Source organism: Plecotus auritus (assembly GCF_963455305.1).
Source record: "Plecotus auritus genome assembly, chromosome: 4".
In the NCBI taxonomy this organism is placed as follows: Eukaryota; Metazoa; Chordata; class Mammalia; order Chiroptera; family Vespertilionidae; genus Plecotus; species Plecotus auritus.
The window spans coordinates 57,124,429-57,142,649 of NC_137775.1; the positions used below are offsets into that span (position 1 = coordinate 57,124,429).

Consider the following 18,221-nt stretch of genomic DNA (forward strand, 5'->3'; position numbering starts at 1 on the left):
GCATTATGCGGCATGACTGTATATTAAGGAGAGCAAGACTGTATTATGACATGGTGTTCATCACTTGAAATTATGTGTCCTTCAATGACTTGTTTAATCCTTTGTTGTTTTCAAACTTTTGATAACAGTTTGGAAGAGACTTTTGGATGTGGTTATCTGAATGACTTCAACACTGCTTGTCTACAAGAGCCGCAGTCTGTTTCAATTCTCCAGCATCTTCTCAGGTATGGTTTTCGAGTATTATTGAGTCAGCTTCTGCTTAGTGAAATTGTTCTGAACCTAGGTTCCTGTGCCTGCTGCTTCGAAAGGCCAAAACTCAAAACCTCAGCCTTTGGAATTTATTGATTGAGGAGCCAACCAAGATGAGAGACCTAATAGTGCCTCAAATCCATCTTACCGCTGGACGAGGTTAAGGATTTTTAAGCTGGGAAAGGGGAGTGAGGAGGGGTGTTAGGGTAAATTCTCAAGGAGTAGATTCTAAGATGCTGTGAGAGGACACATGGGTCATGGGTGGTATTGAGTCTCCATCGTTTTCTGCAAAGTCAGCTTGTAAATTATTGCCCTGTGACCATTCCTTTCTCTGAAGAAGCAGAAACATTGAAGTGAGATGTTATTTGTGGTTTTCCTGAAATGGTTGTTTGACCAGTAGGTCACAAATTATTAATCCAGGTACTGGTCAGTCTTGCTGAGCCCCACAGTTTAAACATTAAGCAGCCTATCGCTACAAGGGAACGGGTGGGTTAATATAGTTTTGTTAGGGGAAAACAGGGGACCTAACTTGCAGAGATAAGAAGAGGGCCTGACTTGTGGGGTCCAGTTACAAAATGATTGTTGGTGGTTTGCTAGCCACTAGAGTGAACAGGCTAGTAGCTAGCTCCTGCCTCTAGACAGCATTTTCCTCAAGGTAGATTAAAAAGTGAATGTCTGCCCTTTAAGGGCACACAGAGGGCATATGAATGGTCGTTAGGTCTTAAAAATATTACCACCACTGAATTAGCCTAAGCACCTACCACCCTTTAGGTAGTATGAGAATGTGAACCCTGGTAAAAGCGTAACGGTGTAATTTTTACTCACCCTCCATGGTAAGTAAAGGAAAATCCCTGCCTTTACACAGCTTCCCAGAGTCTTCCATTTGCCTCTTGGTTTCAAGTCATAGTTTCAAATATGCATCTGTCTGATGCCCTCATACGGGGCAGGAGATTGCACCTTTGAGCTCTCCAGCATTACTGGGAAGCCAGCCTTGTGAGGAGAGCTCAGTCTCCAGAAGGGATGTGGATGGTTACCAAGGCAGTTTTGTCTGATTGCCACACAGCGGTCAGTGATTCTTTCCTGGGATCAAAAGGAGCTAGTTTACTCATATTTGGCTAATTTGTGAGGAAATAAAAGCCTACTTGGATTTTTTGGCATTGAGGGTAGGCTCTGTTTGCTAGTTTCTAGATTATGTCCCTAAACATCACTAAGCAGCTTTTACATTCAATTTAACAGCCATGGTTTGAGTTCTTGTGCTGAAGTAGGCCTCAGGAATAAAAAGATGATTTAGAAAGTGCCTGTCATCTAGAAATTTGTGAGAGAAAAATGTGCCTATACCTTCAACTGTACACAGGTCTTTTTTCATATACCTCCTACCCTTAGTGATGTCAGGTCAACCTTACATCTTGGATCTGTCTTAACATCTTAGCTTAGTAACATGTGCACATCTTCCCCTGACAGTTGCTCCTGTCATCTTTCTTTTAGGTTTGACGAAGTGCTTTATAGATCATCTCAGGACCTTCAACCCAGGCACATTGTCAGCTACCTTCTAACTCTAAGGTACTTTTATAATCTTGCTATTTTCAGGTATAACCAGACAGCTGAGGCCTGATCTGACAAAGAACCTTTCCTTCATCTGAAGTGTTCCTCTAAATAAATCCTCTGGCCTAAAAATATTGCGTGCTTTAAGTTACAGGAATTCTTGCTTCATCTTTGCAAATTAGCAATCAATGTTCATCTATTCACTCAGTCAAGTGAACAGGAAACAGCAGCCTCATAGGAGGTTACAGAACAGTGCGTATGTGTTAGGATAGAGTGGATGTGAGAGATAATGTCAGGGCACTCAGCCCAGCCTTGAGGGATCAGAGAGGGCTTTCCAGAGGAAAGGAGTAGACATTAACTAGGAGAAACAAGGTGGCAGAGGGGGAGGAGAAAGCCCAGAGTTAGCAAGAACATGATCATTAAAGGAACTATCAGCATAGTCCCGGGCAGGATCCGATGAAGCATTTCTGCCATGTACTAGGCATTTCATCTTATTTTCAGGGCAGTAGGGTCCACAAAAAGGTTTTAAGCAGAGGCAGAGAAATATCAGTCAGCTAGAGGGCAAGAATGAATTGAGAAGCAAGTCAGTGACACTTGGATAGGCATTTCATGGTAGCTATTTTAGAAACGTGACTATTTGATTCTGTCTTCTGAGTGATAACTGTGTCTCCCCATAAAACTATTTAAGAAATATTTGCTTTTATTCAAGACTTACTGAAACCAAAGATTTATTGGGACTGTTCTCTTAATTACGCTTTTTATTTTGTCTTCCCTAGATTTAAATAAATGTTTCCTTTAAAATCCACTTAGGCTTATAGAGACGAAGAAGCCAAAGTCTTATTAAATGCCACTTAATCATTGAAACAAATGTCATAAGCTTCATTTCTCTGGCACACTGTTGTAATTGCTGCCTTACCTAAATAGAAAAATGTTTTAAAGATGAGTGGCCAGTATGTGTGCAGAGTGGACTGACCATACAGAGGTGAAAAGGCCAGACCATCTTAAAGGAAGCCTAATGAGGAAAAACTCACTAGAAAGGAATCTCCTATATTTGTAAAACTAATAATGAAATAATCTTTTTTTTTTTTTTCAAAGAGGGAGGGAGGGGGAGGAGATGGATTTGTTGTTACACTTATTTATGCATTCTTTGGTTGTTTCCCACAACCTTGGTATCTCGGGATGATGCTCTAACCAACTAAACTACCTAGCCAGGGTCTTCAACTTTCCAACTTTTGATACATTTTAATGGTTGTATATAGGATTTAATTTTTTTTTTAATCTTTAAATTGAGGAAGCAAGATTAGATATCAGGCTTATATGTTACAACAGGAAATTACTACTGGTCCTGATCATGATTTCTCTTTTCAGTCACCTTGCAGCTGTGGCACACAGAACACTGCCCATAAAACAGAGTCCTCCTGAAGTGGCTGGGGTATGTTACAGTGTTTTGTGTATAATCTCTCGCATCCCCAGACTAATATTACTGAGTCCGTCTTGCAAATGTTTCTAAAATAGTATCCAATTGTTCAACTTACTACAGCAATGTACTTACGGTAATAATTATAATTGGGTTGTAACAATCAACGTTTATGTACTTTGCAACATACTAAACTATGAAGTACATTTTCCTACATGAAGTGTTACAGTAATGGGTTCCCTTATCTGAATCTGTGCTGTATGATGGTACTGTCACTCACTCCCCAACCCTTGGGTACCAGTGTTACTATTAGAGATTCTAGGAATTTGTATTCCCTTGCCTACAGCAAACCCCAGGGCACTTTTGAGATATTGTTTGTACTTAGAAGAAAGTTAAATTTATTCTTAAAAACATTCTTATTCACTTTATTGTTAGCCTATTATTGAACATTTAATCATTCTTTGATTTATTTTGTAGGCCAGGCTTCATCTTTTCAGAGCTGTCCGTTCTGTCCTAGCCAATGGAATGAAACTTCTTGGAATAACACCTGTATGTAGGATGTAATTTCCAATGAAAATGGCTTTTTAAATACTAATTAATTCTAGTTATCTATTCTTATATGCCTTGCTGTTTAGAATTTTATTATTCAGTGTCAGAATCTATACATTAAATCTACAAGTGATTTATTAACTGATTAAATCTTAATCCTTAAAAAGAAATCTCACAGTCATTAAGTATTAAATAGACTTTTATAAAATTCATTTAAATCTTTTCAATGCATTGGGGTCTAACGGGAATAAAGGGTTAGAGTTTAAATTCTACTTTGAGGTTTCTCACAATGCCATTCCTCCAGAAACTATTCTTAAAACCAACTAAGATTACCTAATGTTTTCATCAAATTTCTTATGACTAGAGTCTGAAAAAATTTAGACCAGTATTACACCTTTTTGCCAATACAGCTGATAACTCCCAAAGAACAGATCTCGTGTTTTTTTGTTGATATGTATACAGGTAACTTACTACATGAACTCGGGAACTAGATACATTGAATAACAAGAAATTACTTGTATATAAACCATTTACTTCACATATCTGCATATTGGTAAAGTATGTCTTGTGTGATTGTTTAGGTTAACATGTAATCTGTTTGATCAGTATGGCTGCCCTCATCTGCCAGCATTTCTAATTTATTTTAAATGTTGCTACTACAAGTCTTCTCTAGTGTCAGTATCAGTGACTATCTCATTTTACAAGCCAGAGGGGGAAATTAGCATGAACCAAGCTTCTCTAGTTGAATGAAAATAGTTTTATATTAGCAAGTATGGTATGCCATCTTTAATCATAGTTAGTTTATAGCTATTATTCGCAACCAAAGAACACTAATACAATTTCAACATAGAGAAGATTTTAAATGCAATGTTTGGGGTTAAAAGCTTATGTCTTTGCATTACCTTAATGGTATATCGATAACACAAAAAGTGATCAAACAGATTTCATATATAGTTTATTGATGAATTTCCCTATTAATATAAAAAAATTTTTTAAAAAACAGAATTTCATAAATTATTGAGAGCCCCACAGCTAAACATATTTTATAAAAAAAGTACAAAAGTGACATTAGAAATATTTTTTGGAGAAAAGTACATCATCTAACAGCAAAGAAATATGAATCCATACAATAAATGGCAAAATACAGCATTTACAGGAGTATTCAGTCACCACCCAGAAATCATTGTCTTGAGTTATGCCACTTTCAGTTTGTTTCTAACTAGTCTGTCTTGTTTTTGTCTCTCTTGTAAGAAAATAGGTCTTTACTGCTGCTGGAACAAATTACTGTACATGAGTTGGGGAACAAGGAGGGGGCATCCTTCTCCCCTGGTACCTGAACAAGACAACAGTTAGTACAGAAATGGCTTTGGCACTTTAACCTTTAACATTGTCCCAAACCTTATTATTTGAATATTATAGCCTCACATGATTTTTTAACCGTGCTACCTCCATACTTTTATATACATTATATATACAAAAAAATTCATTCTAAGACAAAATGGGTTGACCCCAAACAAGTCACATTAAGTCTTGGTAGCAATTCACTCAAGATAGCTTTCTTCTTAATTCTTATACCACACAGTTAATTTGTTATTCTTTGTTTAAGCTACCTTCTGGGGTTGACTTTAAGGCTCTAGTTTAATGCAAATGGTTTCAATCTTAGTAGGAATCTCATTTGAGGCTGAAATTACACACCACTGGCTCTCCCTTTTGAAGCTGTTTCTCCTTGTTGGATGGATGTAGTATCTTGTCTGGGTAATCCATAGAAATATATAGAAACACATACTAGAAGAGTACCCAGAGCAAAGGTGAGTGCTGAAAAGGAAACAAAATAAGTTTTATTTGTATTTGTGTCTATAAAACTATGTAACAGTGATTGGTTTAGAATTTTGAAAACTTTCAATTATAGGTTTACACCATTTATTTGCATTTATGACGAGTCAATTTTTTAAATGGAATTTAATATGGAAAATCTATTTCTATAAGGTTTAGAAAGACGAAGGGAGTGAAAGTCACTGAGTACAGTGTATATACACTTTTAAGAACACAGTATGCCTATCCTGAACCACTGACAAAGAATATACTAACTTCCCTCTATGCTGATTGAAAGAAAGAGTAGTGGAGTGTGCTTTTCCATGATACTAGAAACCTGTGCAAATTTAGAGCAAAGGTATTTGAGTAAAATTCAAACAGTTAAGTAACCAATAATTATTTAATTAAATCCACTGAAGATTTCTAAATAGGAGAAGTGGTGATTTACTAAGTAAAATTCCATTTTCTGCTAGCCTTGTTTCTTTATCATCTTAATCCTAAAAATCAGGACACCACTGAATTACAACTTGTCTAAACTTGACCAGTAGTCACTTTATAAATAAATGCTATGTCAAAACTGTATACTCCATTCTATATGGAATATAATGGTACAATCTTAACAGCTTACAAAATGGCATGTAAAAAAATGCCATCAAGCTATGATTTTAGTTCAACCCTAACCAGAAAAGACTAGCTTTACCTTCAAAACAGGGGAATGGGAATCCTATATAATAAAAGCCTAATATGCTAAGTGTCTGACCATTTGACCAGTCTCTATGATGTGCACTGACCACCAGGGGGTAGACACTCCGACCAGTAGGTTAGCTTGCTGCTGGGGTCCGGCTGATCGGGACTGGACAAGACATGGCTTGGAGCCCTCCCACAGTTCCTCCCCGGCTGGCCCCGATCCTGCACTGGTGGGGTCCCTCGGCCTGGTCTGCACCCTCTTTCAATCCAGGACTCCTCAGGGGGATGTCAGAGAGCCGGTTTCGGCCTGATCCCCGCAGGCCAAGCCGAGGGACTCCACCAGTGCACGAATCCATGTACCAGGCCTCTAGAAAATTAAATAAGAAACTGGAAGATTGCTAAGACAGTCTAATTTCCTTGACCATCATTAACATAGAACATTGACCAAAAGCATTTTATACTGTTCCCAAGTATTATTTAGGAGCAAAGTCATAGGATTTGTTGAGCATAAGGATGGTTCAGAACCTCAAAGTTCACCCAAATCAGGTAAGAAAAATATCTAGAGGAGGGCCTATACCTGACACTTAAGTGGTTGGCCTTATACAGAATACTTATTACTACATGACAGGCACTATTCTAAGCACTTTCCCTGAAACAACCCTATGAGGCAGGTGCTTTACCATTCCCGTTTTATAGATGAAGAAACTGAGACACAGGTTAATAATTTTCCAAAGGTTGTACAGTCAATAAATGGCACAGGCAAAATTTGAACCATCAATAATAATAAAAGCGTAATATGCAAATGGACTGAACAGCAGAATGACCTTCTGGACGACCATGCTATGACACCCACTGGCGCCAGGCCAACCAAGGCAGGTGCAATGTGATTGGTCAGGGCCCGGCCATCGCCCCATGATCGCCCTGCAGGAGGCAGCCCAGGCCACTGCCTGGCAGGCAATCAATTGGGGGGCTCCACGATTGCCCCAAAGAAGGAGGCCCAGGCTATCCTGCGGGGGCCATCTATCATGGAGCTCCAGCCAGGTGGGCAGGGCCTACCTCTTTGGGACAATCGATCACAGGGCTCCTGGACTGTGAGAGGGCACAGGCTGGGCTGAGGGACCCCCTGACACCCACCTCCCCAGTGCATGAATTTTGTGCACCGTGCCTCTAGTACTATAAAATAGTTTTCTAGTATTTCTACAAGGTTGGTATTCCTCTATTTTTAAATGAAATATAAACATGTTTCTTTTCAGTGTTGATATTTGACAAATTTTCCTCATGTATTATTAAATAAAATTATTACAGCATAAAAGCACCCTTAAATGTTAAGTCAGCACTACTGCTTAAGTAACAAACCAACTTAATGCTGGGTGTGGGCTAGGGACAACTGTATTAGAAGGACTAGCATAGTCCTATAGTAATGAATTTTGTATCAGTTACATATTAAGTGAAACAAAGATATCTTTATAAAAGAGAAAAGAACATTTAGATTTGAATCGTAATTTCAAAACCAGTTTGCACCCACGTCCAAAACAAACTAAGGGGGGAATGAAAGAATTTGTTATTTACTCAAAAAGCTTTGTTTATTCTAATTCTGCTGAAAGTAATAATTTCCTAAAGTCCTTATATTTCCTCATGTATCTCATCATAGTATATTCTCCCTGAAGCACTTAAGTTGTCTTATATCTGGGGAATTGGGAGGTCTTGCCTATAAAAAAGCTCTAAGAGAAGCCCTCTCACTTTCATACAGAATGAGCACCCCTCAGCTTAAGCTCTAGAACTATTTAAAAACAAATACCTAAGTACTGCTGACCCATATTCCACACAACTAGGAACTGCAGCACTTTTAGAATAAATTATAACGAAACTAGGAATTTTTGTAAAACAACATGACCATGCCACATTTAAAAGACAAATCAAGGAAATGAGAGGCTTTTCCATGTTAAAAACTTGAAAATACAAACTAAGACATACTTATCTGTAATCCAAACAGCAGCACTGAAGCAATGGTAGAAAGAACAATGGCTGCTGCTGCAGAAAAGCCTTTCATGATGTTGTCTGTATACTTGACCACAACAGAAGTGTAGAGACCTCCAACACTTGCAAGAACTTGTACATAGAAAGAAAGAAAATCTTAACATGCTAATAAATGAAACATTCTATGATGGTGAGGAAATTTTCATCCTCAAAGATGCCATACCATTTTCCTTAGAAGCAGCCACCTGAGAGAGTGATATTAAAATTCAGTAATAGTTCCTACAAAACTGTTTTTCAGATGCCCAAAGGGCTGTGTGGTCCACTACTAAATTGTACACATTTATTGCTAACACATTCGATACTTCTGATTAAGAAGACAAAATTGCTTTGGAACAGCTATGCCACAAAATTAAGTCAATAAAACCCAAATTACATTTCAAACTAGTGTTCACAATATAAAGGAACAACTTTAAAATGCTATTAAACGCTTCAAATAGACATCTGACTTTTTTTTTTTAAGGGTCTACCCAGAACCTTTGATTCCTGGATACTTACAGATGACAAACCAGACATAATATGTGTAACCATAGAAAAATCCTTTTTCTTTAATTTCAGCTCCGTCTGACAAGTAGACGCCAACTAATGTCACAACAATCCCTGATAGATACATTTGAATGTTTCTCACCCAAAGGGAAGTGTCTGAACTCTTTAAAACTTTTTCAAAGTACACTCCTGAAAGAAAATTAGACATGCAAATATGAGATAAAGATATTATTAGAAATTAACTTAAAAAATAACACTAACCTGGAGATACAGGATAATATAAAGTATGCGATTTGGGGAACAAACATTTTACATTAAACGCACACTTATTATGTTTGTGTGACACATGGCATATTGAACATTACCAATTTTTTTTAGAGTACAGAGAATAAAAAGAACTTTCTAACTCACATTTAACAGGACTCTTAAATTACTGTTAAGAACAGTTTCTGCCATTATTATAGCAGTAAGATACATAGAGTCAATTATCATAATCACATCCTTATAAAATCTGCCTAGTAATGAATATTCCCAGCTTTGCAAAGTAACCTGTATAATCACCAGTTTGGATTTTTTCAGAGTAAGTAACACAACCAAAATAAAATTTTAATAGAACTTGCTGAGTGGAGCCATTTACCTTTAAAGCAAGGCTCCCCAAGCCACATTCATACACAATGTCAGAAGGACCAAGAACTTCCTAAGTAGATAATGCACTCTGCATTTTTCTGTGTTTGGGAGAGCCACAGCTTTTTTCAGATACTCTAAAAGAGCACATGATACCTCCCCATCCACCCCCAATCACTGCTGTAAGTTTTACTCTTAAAATGAACACGTTTAACAAAGATATTAAAGATTTAAATTATAAATACCATGTAAATTCGAGATTTAGAAATCGCCACTGAAGTATTAATCCACTGAAAATTCTAATGAAAAACAAGATTGATTTTGGCACATATATTGGGAAGAGCCAGAAAATGGGGAAAAACATAATTTCTACCTATGAATTTCCTATCTGGGAAAACCACTTAACTAGTGAGTGCTCAGTTATTCCAGTATAAATGAACCACTCACCATTTCTTCAACTATTTATTAAGAAGAACTAACAAGAATGTTGGACACAAACATTTAATTGTTCGAAATAATGCTAAAAAATCAAATAGTATATTATTTTGAGAGGCAACTCAATTTTGTTTCTAATTTGCTCGTTACTAAGAATAAAAATTTAGCATGATGCTATCATTAGGTATATTCCCAAATTCAGATTTTCCCCTCTCATCAAACATCTGTTTTTATAATCAATATTTCATTTCCATATCCAGCCTACTTTCCCCGTCAAAAGTAAGAGCAGAGTCCAAACTCTTGAAATAACACAAATAGAGGTAAAGACATATAGCTATAACTAATATACTCTTTACCAGAGAGAACTATCTCTAAAACACATTTTATTTCTTATGTTATACATTCATATACTGTCTCTTGATTGAGTGCAGAATGGCTTGTCTCTACACGATTCTAAATTTATTTTATGTTAATGATTTTGATTTTTGTCCTTCTGTTTTTGGCTGTTACTTTATGTATTAAGTTTTCTGGTACTCTCCACCCCACCCCTCCCCTCTTTTCTCCCTGTTGAAGCAGAGGAAGAACTTGAAGTTACTAGGGAAAAACAAATACTGGGCTGGACTAAGAATGGTCAAGGACAAGTATATTCTTAGAGAACTACAAGTATGAGTAAAGACTGAGGTCTGAACTGAGTTAAACACTACCATGCATTTATTGGAAAAATAGCTGACACATAACTAAACTATAGGTAAGCTTTAAGGGAAATATAATTGTTATAATAAAACAAGGTAAACTAGATTCCTAATTAGTTTGATATTTTTAAAATTGGACAACAGAATAAAATGCTTTTGTGATTTACCTGCAAATCCTGAGCACAATACAGCAATAGCTATAGCACCAAACCCTAAAAATGGATTCTGTTCCACCTGCAATAATAATGTTTTATTTTTAGTGAGTAATAAATAGAATTCATCCAACAGACCAAATAAATGGAACACAAAAATTTGTGTTACAGTTCTACTTAAAGTATTTGCCATATTAGACACAGCTATTCTATAGTCCTAATTCTTGAAATAACACAGAGATAAAGACATATAACTATAACCAGTTAGAGAATGGATACCCCCCCCCCAAAAAAAAAACACACACACAAATATCTTGATTTAACGTCTCTAGTATTTAGAACAATGGAGTTAATTAGCAAGTTACATCTCACAATGCTCAGTCAACATCTAGAGATAGTGTGAAGTTTTAGGACATAATGAGGAACAATAATAGATGAATACATCTAGAAGAGAAATACAGGGAAGTATTAGGGCAGGAGGCAGGAATTGGGAAGTCTCTAGAAACCAAATTCTAGAAAGAAACCATCAGGTTGTCTCAATGAGGAAAAAAGACTTGGGAGGAAGGATGTGACATTGTCCTCAAACATTCAGAGGATATATGGGAGATAACAGAATTTGAGTTATTCTGACAAGAACAAAGAACAATGAAGCAGTTACAGGAAGCTGTACCTTGTTTAAAGTATAAAAGAACTTTCTAGAGCAGCGATTTTCAACCTTCTTCATCTCATGGCACACACAAACTAATTACTAAAATTCCAAATCACACCAAAAAAAACATAACTTTTGCAGATCTGACAAAATAGTATTTTGATTCATTCACACCAGACAGCTATGGTTGTGCTGGCTATTATTTTTTTTTTATTATTTCACAATCTAAGGTAAAAGAGGTTAGTACCCCTGACTGAATAGTCCAGGGGTGGGCAAATCTTTTGACTCGAGGGCCACAATGGGTTCTTAAACTGGACCGGAGGGCCGGAACAAAAGCATGGATGGAGTGTTTGTGTGAACTAATATAAATTCAAAGTAAAGGAGCGGAGGGGAGAGCAAGAGAACCGGATAGAACAGCTGGATCCGGCCCGCGGGCCGTAGTTTGCCCAAGGCTGGAATAGTCAGGTATTGCATGTTTTAAAAATTCTTGTGGCACTGGTTGAAAATTGCTGCTCCAGAGGAATCCAAAAGTAGGATAAGCTGCCCTATACTCTGCTTTAGTTTACTAAACTTTTCACATACATTACCTATGTGAGGTGGACCTAACATCTTTTCTAATGGGGTGAGGTGTTAAAGTTCACATTTAACTTTTAATTACATATTGGCCTTACTTCCCAACAAATTATTTCTCTGAAAGTCTACAACTAAGTTAAATATGCAGTGCATGTTTGATCAGTGTTTTGGAATGTCACCAAGAATATGAGCATGTTTAAACATGTGAAGACAATATATATTAATCTAAAACTCATTTTCGGGAGGGGGGGCGGATCTCCACCAGACTAGAAAGTAACTACCTAAAAAGGAATTGACGTCCTGTTTCACAAGCTCTCCTTACATCCCCAGCTGCCCTATATTCCTAAAAGAACTTTCATTTACTAAAAATTGAAGAGTCTGGCCCTGACCAGTTTGGCTCAGTGGATAGAGTGTCAGCCTGCGGACTAAAGGGTCCCAGGTTCAATTCCAGTCAAGGGCATGTACCTTGGTTGCAGGCACATCCCCAGTGGGAGGTGTGCAGAAGGCAGCTAATCGATGTTTCTCTCTCATCAATGTTTCCAACTCTATTTCTCTCCCTTCCTCTCTGTAAAAAATAAAATATATTTTAAACAAAAAAAATTGAAGTCTTCAGTTGCAGAAAGAAACTAATGACTTTCAGGAAGTCATTCACTAGAGTTCCACTCCCTACTGCTCTTTAAGAAAATAACTGATTAAAGCATATAACATTTTTAAAAATTCAGGTATGTACCTTAACATTTAACTCTTAGCAAACTAAAAGTTGTAAGTAAAGTACATGTTTTGCCCTATTCTAGTTATCAAGTCAATTATCAGTAAAAACACTACTCTTTAATCTCTATGACTGACAGTGGAAGTATGTACAGAAAGATAAAAAACTGTCCCAGCTGGGTGGCTTAGTTGGTTGAAGTATGGTCTCATACACCAAAAAGGTTTCGGGTTCTATTCCCGGTCAGGGCACGTACCTAGGTTGGGGGTTTGATCCCCAGTCCAGCGCACATGAGAGGCAATCGATTAATGTTTCTCTCCCCCCAGCCCTACCTCTCTCTCTAAAATCAATATACATATCCTCAGATAAGGATTAAAAAAAGGGAGATAAAAAACTGTGAAGTTGGGGGTACGGAGAGATGAAAACTAGATGGATAAAATCTTTGCCCAGTGTTTCTGAGAAAATGTCTGAACGAGGTTTAAAAGTTCTGAACAGCCGAAACCGGTTTGGCTCAGTGGATAGAGCGTCGGCCTGTGGACTCAAGGGTCCCGGGTTCGATTCCGGTCAAGGGCATGTACCTTGGTTGCGGGCACATCCCCAGTAGGGGGTGTGCAGGAGGCAGCTGATCGATGTTTCTCTCATCGATGTTTCTAGCGCTCTATCCCTCTCCCTTCCTCTCTGTAAAATATCAATAAAATATATTTAAAAAAAAAAAAAAAGTTCTGAACATACATACTTTTGTAGAAGTCACAATTTTAATCACAGGTTACTTCACCTCTTTGGACTTCAATTTTGTCATCCATAACATTAAGTTTAAAGACCCTTCCATCTCAAACAGTTATGCATATTCCCCTAAATTACATTATCTTTAGTCATATACTAACGGGATTTTAAAAGCCTATCTACAGAACAAATATTTTCAATCAAAGAAATATAATTGTGCTGCATTCACCAATGTGACTGAAGTAGGTAAGACATAGGAAGTTTCCTATTTTAGTTATGGTAAGCATTTTGTTTCTTACCATGACTTTTGTAGCTTGGGCTGGTTTCCACTGTACAAGTATAACTCCACCACATAGCATAAAAACTGAAATCCACTGGACTTTGCTGAGTGCCCGGTTTAACATTAAAACAGTACATAAAGCAGTACAAGGAATCTTCAATTGGTAGGTCACCTAGAAACAAAATAATAAATTAATGAACTTAACGTTAATCTCTGACACCACTATTTCCGATATCATTAATAGAATTATTGAGAAAAATATTTCACCATAAAAACATCTTTTGAGATTCTGCTCTCCATTATCATTTATTCCACTTACCTGGTACACTGCTGCATCCAGGTTGCTGAGAGCTAGGAAAGCCATGTTGTTCTGAACAGCATACACTAATGATGGCACACTTAACTTCATCAGTTCTTTGGGGCTCCCCAAGACATTTTCTCTTAACGAAGTCTTGAATCTACCCAGACTACCAGTTTCTCTTTTAAAACAAAAGGGGGAAAGGAGAAGAAGTTGAGGAAGATTAAAGAGCATCCTTTTGATAAGAATTCTTCACACACAGAATAGCTGTATTAAGTCCATTGATGTAATTTAGCAAATTTATTTTGTTTTTATAATTTTCAACTAATCTTAGATTTTTAAAAATGCCAACAACTGCATAAAAGAAAAGCAATTATAAGTTCTCTTTGGGAAAGTATGAAAACACTCAGGTTTACCATTGTCGGCCTCTGATGAAAGTTCCAGGAGTTTTTGAGTATATTAAATAAATAATAAGACAGCAGGAAACCAGAAATGCTGATTATTACCTACTTAATTTAATCCCTGACACTTTAACTGCCATTACATCAAGTTCACCCTGATTATTTCTTTTTTTTTTTTAATATATTTTATTGATATTTCACAGAGAGGAAGGGAGAGGGATAGAGAGCTAGAAACATGGATGAGAGAGAAACATCGATCAGCTGCCTCCTGCACACCTCCTACTGGGATGTGCCCGCAACCAAGGTACATGCCCTTGACCGGAATCAAACCCGGGACCTTTCAGTCCTCAGGCCGACGCTCTATCCACTGAGCCAAACCGGTTTCGGCCACCCTGATTATTTCTTAATTAATCAGGTTGCATATCCATTTTTAAAGTGTTTTTTTTTTTAATTACAATAAATTTAAATTTTAAAAGAAAAAGGCTTTGGTAGCTATAGAAGTTACTTGGGATAGGAATTGATGGATTCAGGTCAATATCATTTGCAACTTAGCTCAGTGCTTATGAAGTATTGTGGACAATAAATCTTTAAGCATATTCTCAAAACACAAGTACTTGTCTATAATTTTGCAGGAAATCTGTAACTTACTAATACCAACAAAAACTATAATGAATAGCCGAAACCGGTTTGGCTCAGTGGATAGAGCGTCGGCCTGCGGACTGAAGGGTCCCGGGTTCGATTCCGGTCAAGGGCATGTACCTTGGTTGCGGGCACATCCCCAGTGGGAGGTGTGCAGGAGGCAGCTGATCGATGTTTCTAGCTCTCTATCTCTCTCCCTTCCTCTCTGTGAAATATCAATAAAATATATTTTAAAAAAAAACACTATAATGAATATAAAGTTTACTACTTGACTGTGTATTGATTATCCATGCTCTTAACTATTCTTATTTTTCCTCAGGAGGAACAAGATAATCTGGCTTATTTCTCCCACTGTAAATCATAATAAATAATAAGCATTATACCAGAAAAGTACTTTATCAAAAGGACCTAACTGCAATTCACACTATGCTTAGGACCATAATACTTTGTTGACCTGTTTCAACTCAAAGTTTGATACAGTTAATATATTAGTATCGACAGTCATTAATTGATTTTTCTCCTACAAAAATAATCACCAATGTTCTAAGGGAAACCAAAAAAGTCCATAATGTTAAATTGACTACCTATACCTATCCATTGTACAACACTCTGCCCCCAAGACAATGCTTAAGTAAGAAAGGAAATTTGGCCTAGGCCAGTGGTCGGCAAACTGCGGCTCACGAGCCACATGCGGCTCTTTGGCCCCTTGAGTGTGGCTCTTCCACAAAATACCACGACCTAGGCCAGTCTATTTTGAAGAAGTGGCGTTAGAAGAAGTTTAAAAAATTTGGCTCTCAAAAGAAATTTCAATCGTTGTACTGTTGATAATTTGGCTCTGTTGACTAATGAGTTTGCCGACCACTGGCTAGGCCACGGAAACAAAAGATATCCTGAGTTACAGATCTTCCTCTGTTGCCAAATTCACCCTGCTCCAATGGTAAATCTATATGCTGAGAAGTAACACACATAGCTTGGTGGGAGATTGCAAACTATCCAGAGGAGGCAGAAAATACCAGAAAGATCACTCTGAGAAATTTTACATAGTAGGGGTTTCCAAGGATCTGAAAATGGGCCCTTTAAACATTTCACATGCTTTTTAAAAATTACTTTTAGTGCAAATCTAAGGTGTCCTATATACTATCTCAACATCTTAAAACAGAGTATAAAGAATTTTCCAAAGAATGTTTTCCCTCAATTATAAAATTGAAGAAAAAATTAAAAAGAAAAAAGATAAAGGTCCAATCATCTTAACACATTGCGGACGGATCACGAGAATTCTCGCTTCATATTACACAGTGTTTTACAAAGTATACTTTAAAAAGATGTTAGCTTGTAAGAACATGTAATAAATACTTCAAAATGCAATGGGTATTTAATTTTAAAGTGTGCCTTTAACATTTATGTAAAACGTTTTTTGTACTCATTCAATAGATACTTATCTGGCCACTGGGTAAAGCTAGCAATAAAACTACTGGTCTGCAATGTGTTAACAAGGTCATGTATTAGAAAATATAATTGAACATTTTCCTTAATGTCGTAATTCTCACTAGTAAGCAATTATGTAATAGTAGAGATATAAATCTTACAGATTTTGTGAAGTATAGGATACTGCTTTCACTGTACTTTCAGTGACTTTCTAAAATACCGACTTATGTTGATACATGTTCAGAGTGCTTTCCCATGGAGCTTACTGAGAGGTACCCATCTGAACCCATTTCCCACATTCTACCTCCTTCCATGCCCATTGATCTCCCACCTAAGATTCCCCAAACTTTAGTATAGTCACTATTTTTCCTTTCCCTAATCTCCTGCTATGGCAATACATTACCTTCACCCATTAGAGATACTCTAAGCCTTCAACAGCATCAAGTTAATTTTTGGCTAATGAGAGAATACAGTTTATCTTTTTATCACTGGTACCCTTTTGCCTGTCAGAATATGAGCTACTTAAGGATCTTATTGCTATTTCTAATAACCATTCCTGCACCAATAATCAAGGTTGCCGTAGCCCCTTTTCTCCCTGTCACTTAACCTCTTCTTCCACACTTTCCGTTTTCACAAAAACATGGCCCTATGAGACCACCAGCCAGTCTGAGTACTCCATTCCTTACATGTGACAAACCAGTAGAGAACAGTGTGTTGGATTAACCTTCAGATCTTTTGCTCTTCTGACTGTATCCTCTTTCGTTCAATGCTTAGGAGCTACTACTTATTCACTGACAGTAGGGCTTAGCATCTTTTTCTGGTTCCTTTGCTAATGTGGATGTTTGAGAAGCCAAGCTATACCAAAATGCTAACTACTGGAATGCTCAAGTTTCACTGTAGTACCTCAGAATTTCAGCAATAGTATATAATTATAAATAAGGTATTTTGAAAAAAAAGTTAAAAAAAAAGTCAGGATGCTAAAAGAACTTGTAAAAAAGAAAACACAAGCTCGGGAATAATAGAAAAATAGGAGGTATAAAAAAGAATATGTGGGGATTAGTACACAGAAAGTTTTAAAGAAGATGATAATGATTTCAGTATTAATCAGATTAAATCCTGCTTAATTTAACATATGTATTAATAATACAGCTCTGAAAGCTTATATTTAGATTTACTCACTACAGTTTTAAAAAAGTAACAGCAATATATCTTCCAGAAAACACTGGTAATCATCAATCCTTTTACTATTAAGTAGACAAACATAAATGATCAATTCTAAATATACTACAGCATTGAATATACTATAAAAAGTAGTAAATAAAAACCAATGGCCATTTTTTTCTTCCATTTTCATGTCCTGATATTTTCCCAAGTAACTTAATGAGTACCTTTTGTTAAAAACAAATGTATTAAATTTATATAAATGACAATGCTAGATAAGAGAAAGAGCATGTATAGTCAAAAAGCATATACTGGTTTTCATAAACGTATTTCCTATTTGAACAATGTTATTTTTATCACTAAAACAAAATCTATGTGCAGCCTTTTGTTACCTGAAGAAATTCTGAAGCTCCATGTTGATTGTAGAGAGATTCCAAGGCCTCCTCCCCCCCTAAATTTCCTATCAAACGCTGAAATCAGTTCTTTCTGACCTATGTTTGGTCAAAAGTAGGCCTCATTCTTCCAGCTCCTGATCTGATGAGAACTACTAGGAGGCATAAAATCCTTGGCTAGGTTACCAAGGCACTGTGCAAAATGGAACACAGCAGAAGTTACTCATGAGCTTAAGAAATGTAAATCTTGCTTACAAATTTCCTATCATCTTCAAGGTTAAGTATAACTAACTCA

The 18,221-nt window shown here is 36.8% G+C and overlaps 2 protein-coding genes across 3 annotated transcripts in view; one reads left to right on the forward strand and one right to left on the reverse strand.

The window, feature by feature from the left end:
• The window catches only part of RARS2 (arginyl-tRNA synthetase 2, mitochondrial), a 74,862-nt gene extending 70,247 nt beyond the window's left edge, over positions 1 to 4,615 (forward strand). For both annotated transcript variants that reach the window (XM_080666911.1, XM_080666912.1), the window contains 4 exons: positions 129 to 224; positions 1,735 to 1,809; positions 3,160 to 3,223; positions 3,686 to 4,615. In XM_080666911.1, the coding sequence (XP_080523037.1) occupies positions 129 to 224; positions 1,735 to 1,809; positions 3,160 to 3,223; positions 3,686 to 3,772 (322 nt within the window). In that variant the 3' untranslated portion in view covers positions 3,773 to 4,615. The remainder of the gene's footprint in view (positions 1 to 128; positions 225 to 1,734; positions 1,810 to 3,159; positions 3,224 to 3,685) is intronic.
• An 80-nt stretch (positions 4,616 to 4,695) lies between these two features.
• The window catches only part of SLC35A1 (solute carrier family 35 member A1), a 30,235-nt gene continuing 16,709 nt past the window's right edge, over positions 4,696 to 18,221 (reverse strand). The window contains exons 3-8 of the mRNA XM_080666913.1: positions 13,930 to 14,089; positions 13,630 to 13,782; positions 10,695 to 10,761; positions 8,789 to 8,965; positions 8,231 to 8,365; positions 4,696 to 5,572 (exon numbers count right to left, since the gene is read on the reverse strand). Of these exons, the coding sequence (XP_080523039.1) occupies positions 5,445 to 5,572; positions 8,231 to 8,365; positions 8,789 to 8,965; positions 10,695 to 10,761; positions 13,630 to 13,782; positions 13,930 to 14,089 (820 nt within the window). The 3' untranslated portion in view covers positions 4,696 to 5,444. The remainder of the gene's footprint in view (positions 5,573 to 8,230; positions 8,366 to 8,788; positions 8,966 to 10,694; positions 10,762 to 13,629; positions 13,783 to 13,929; positions 14,090 to 18,221) is intronic.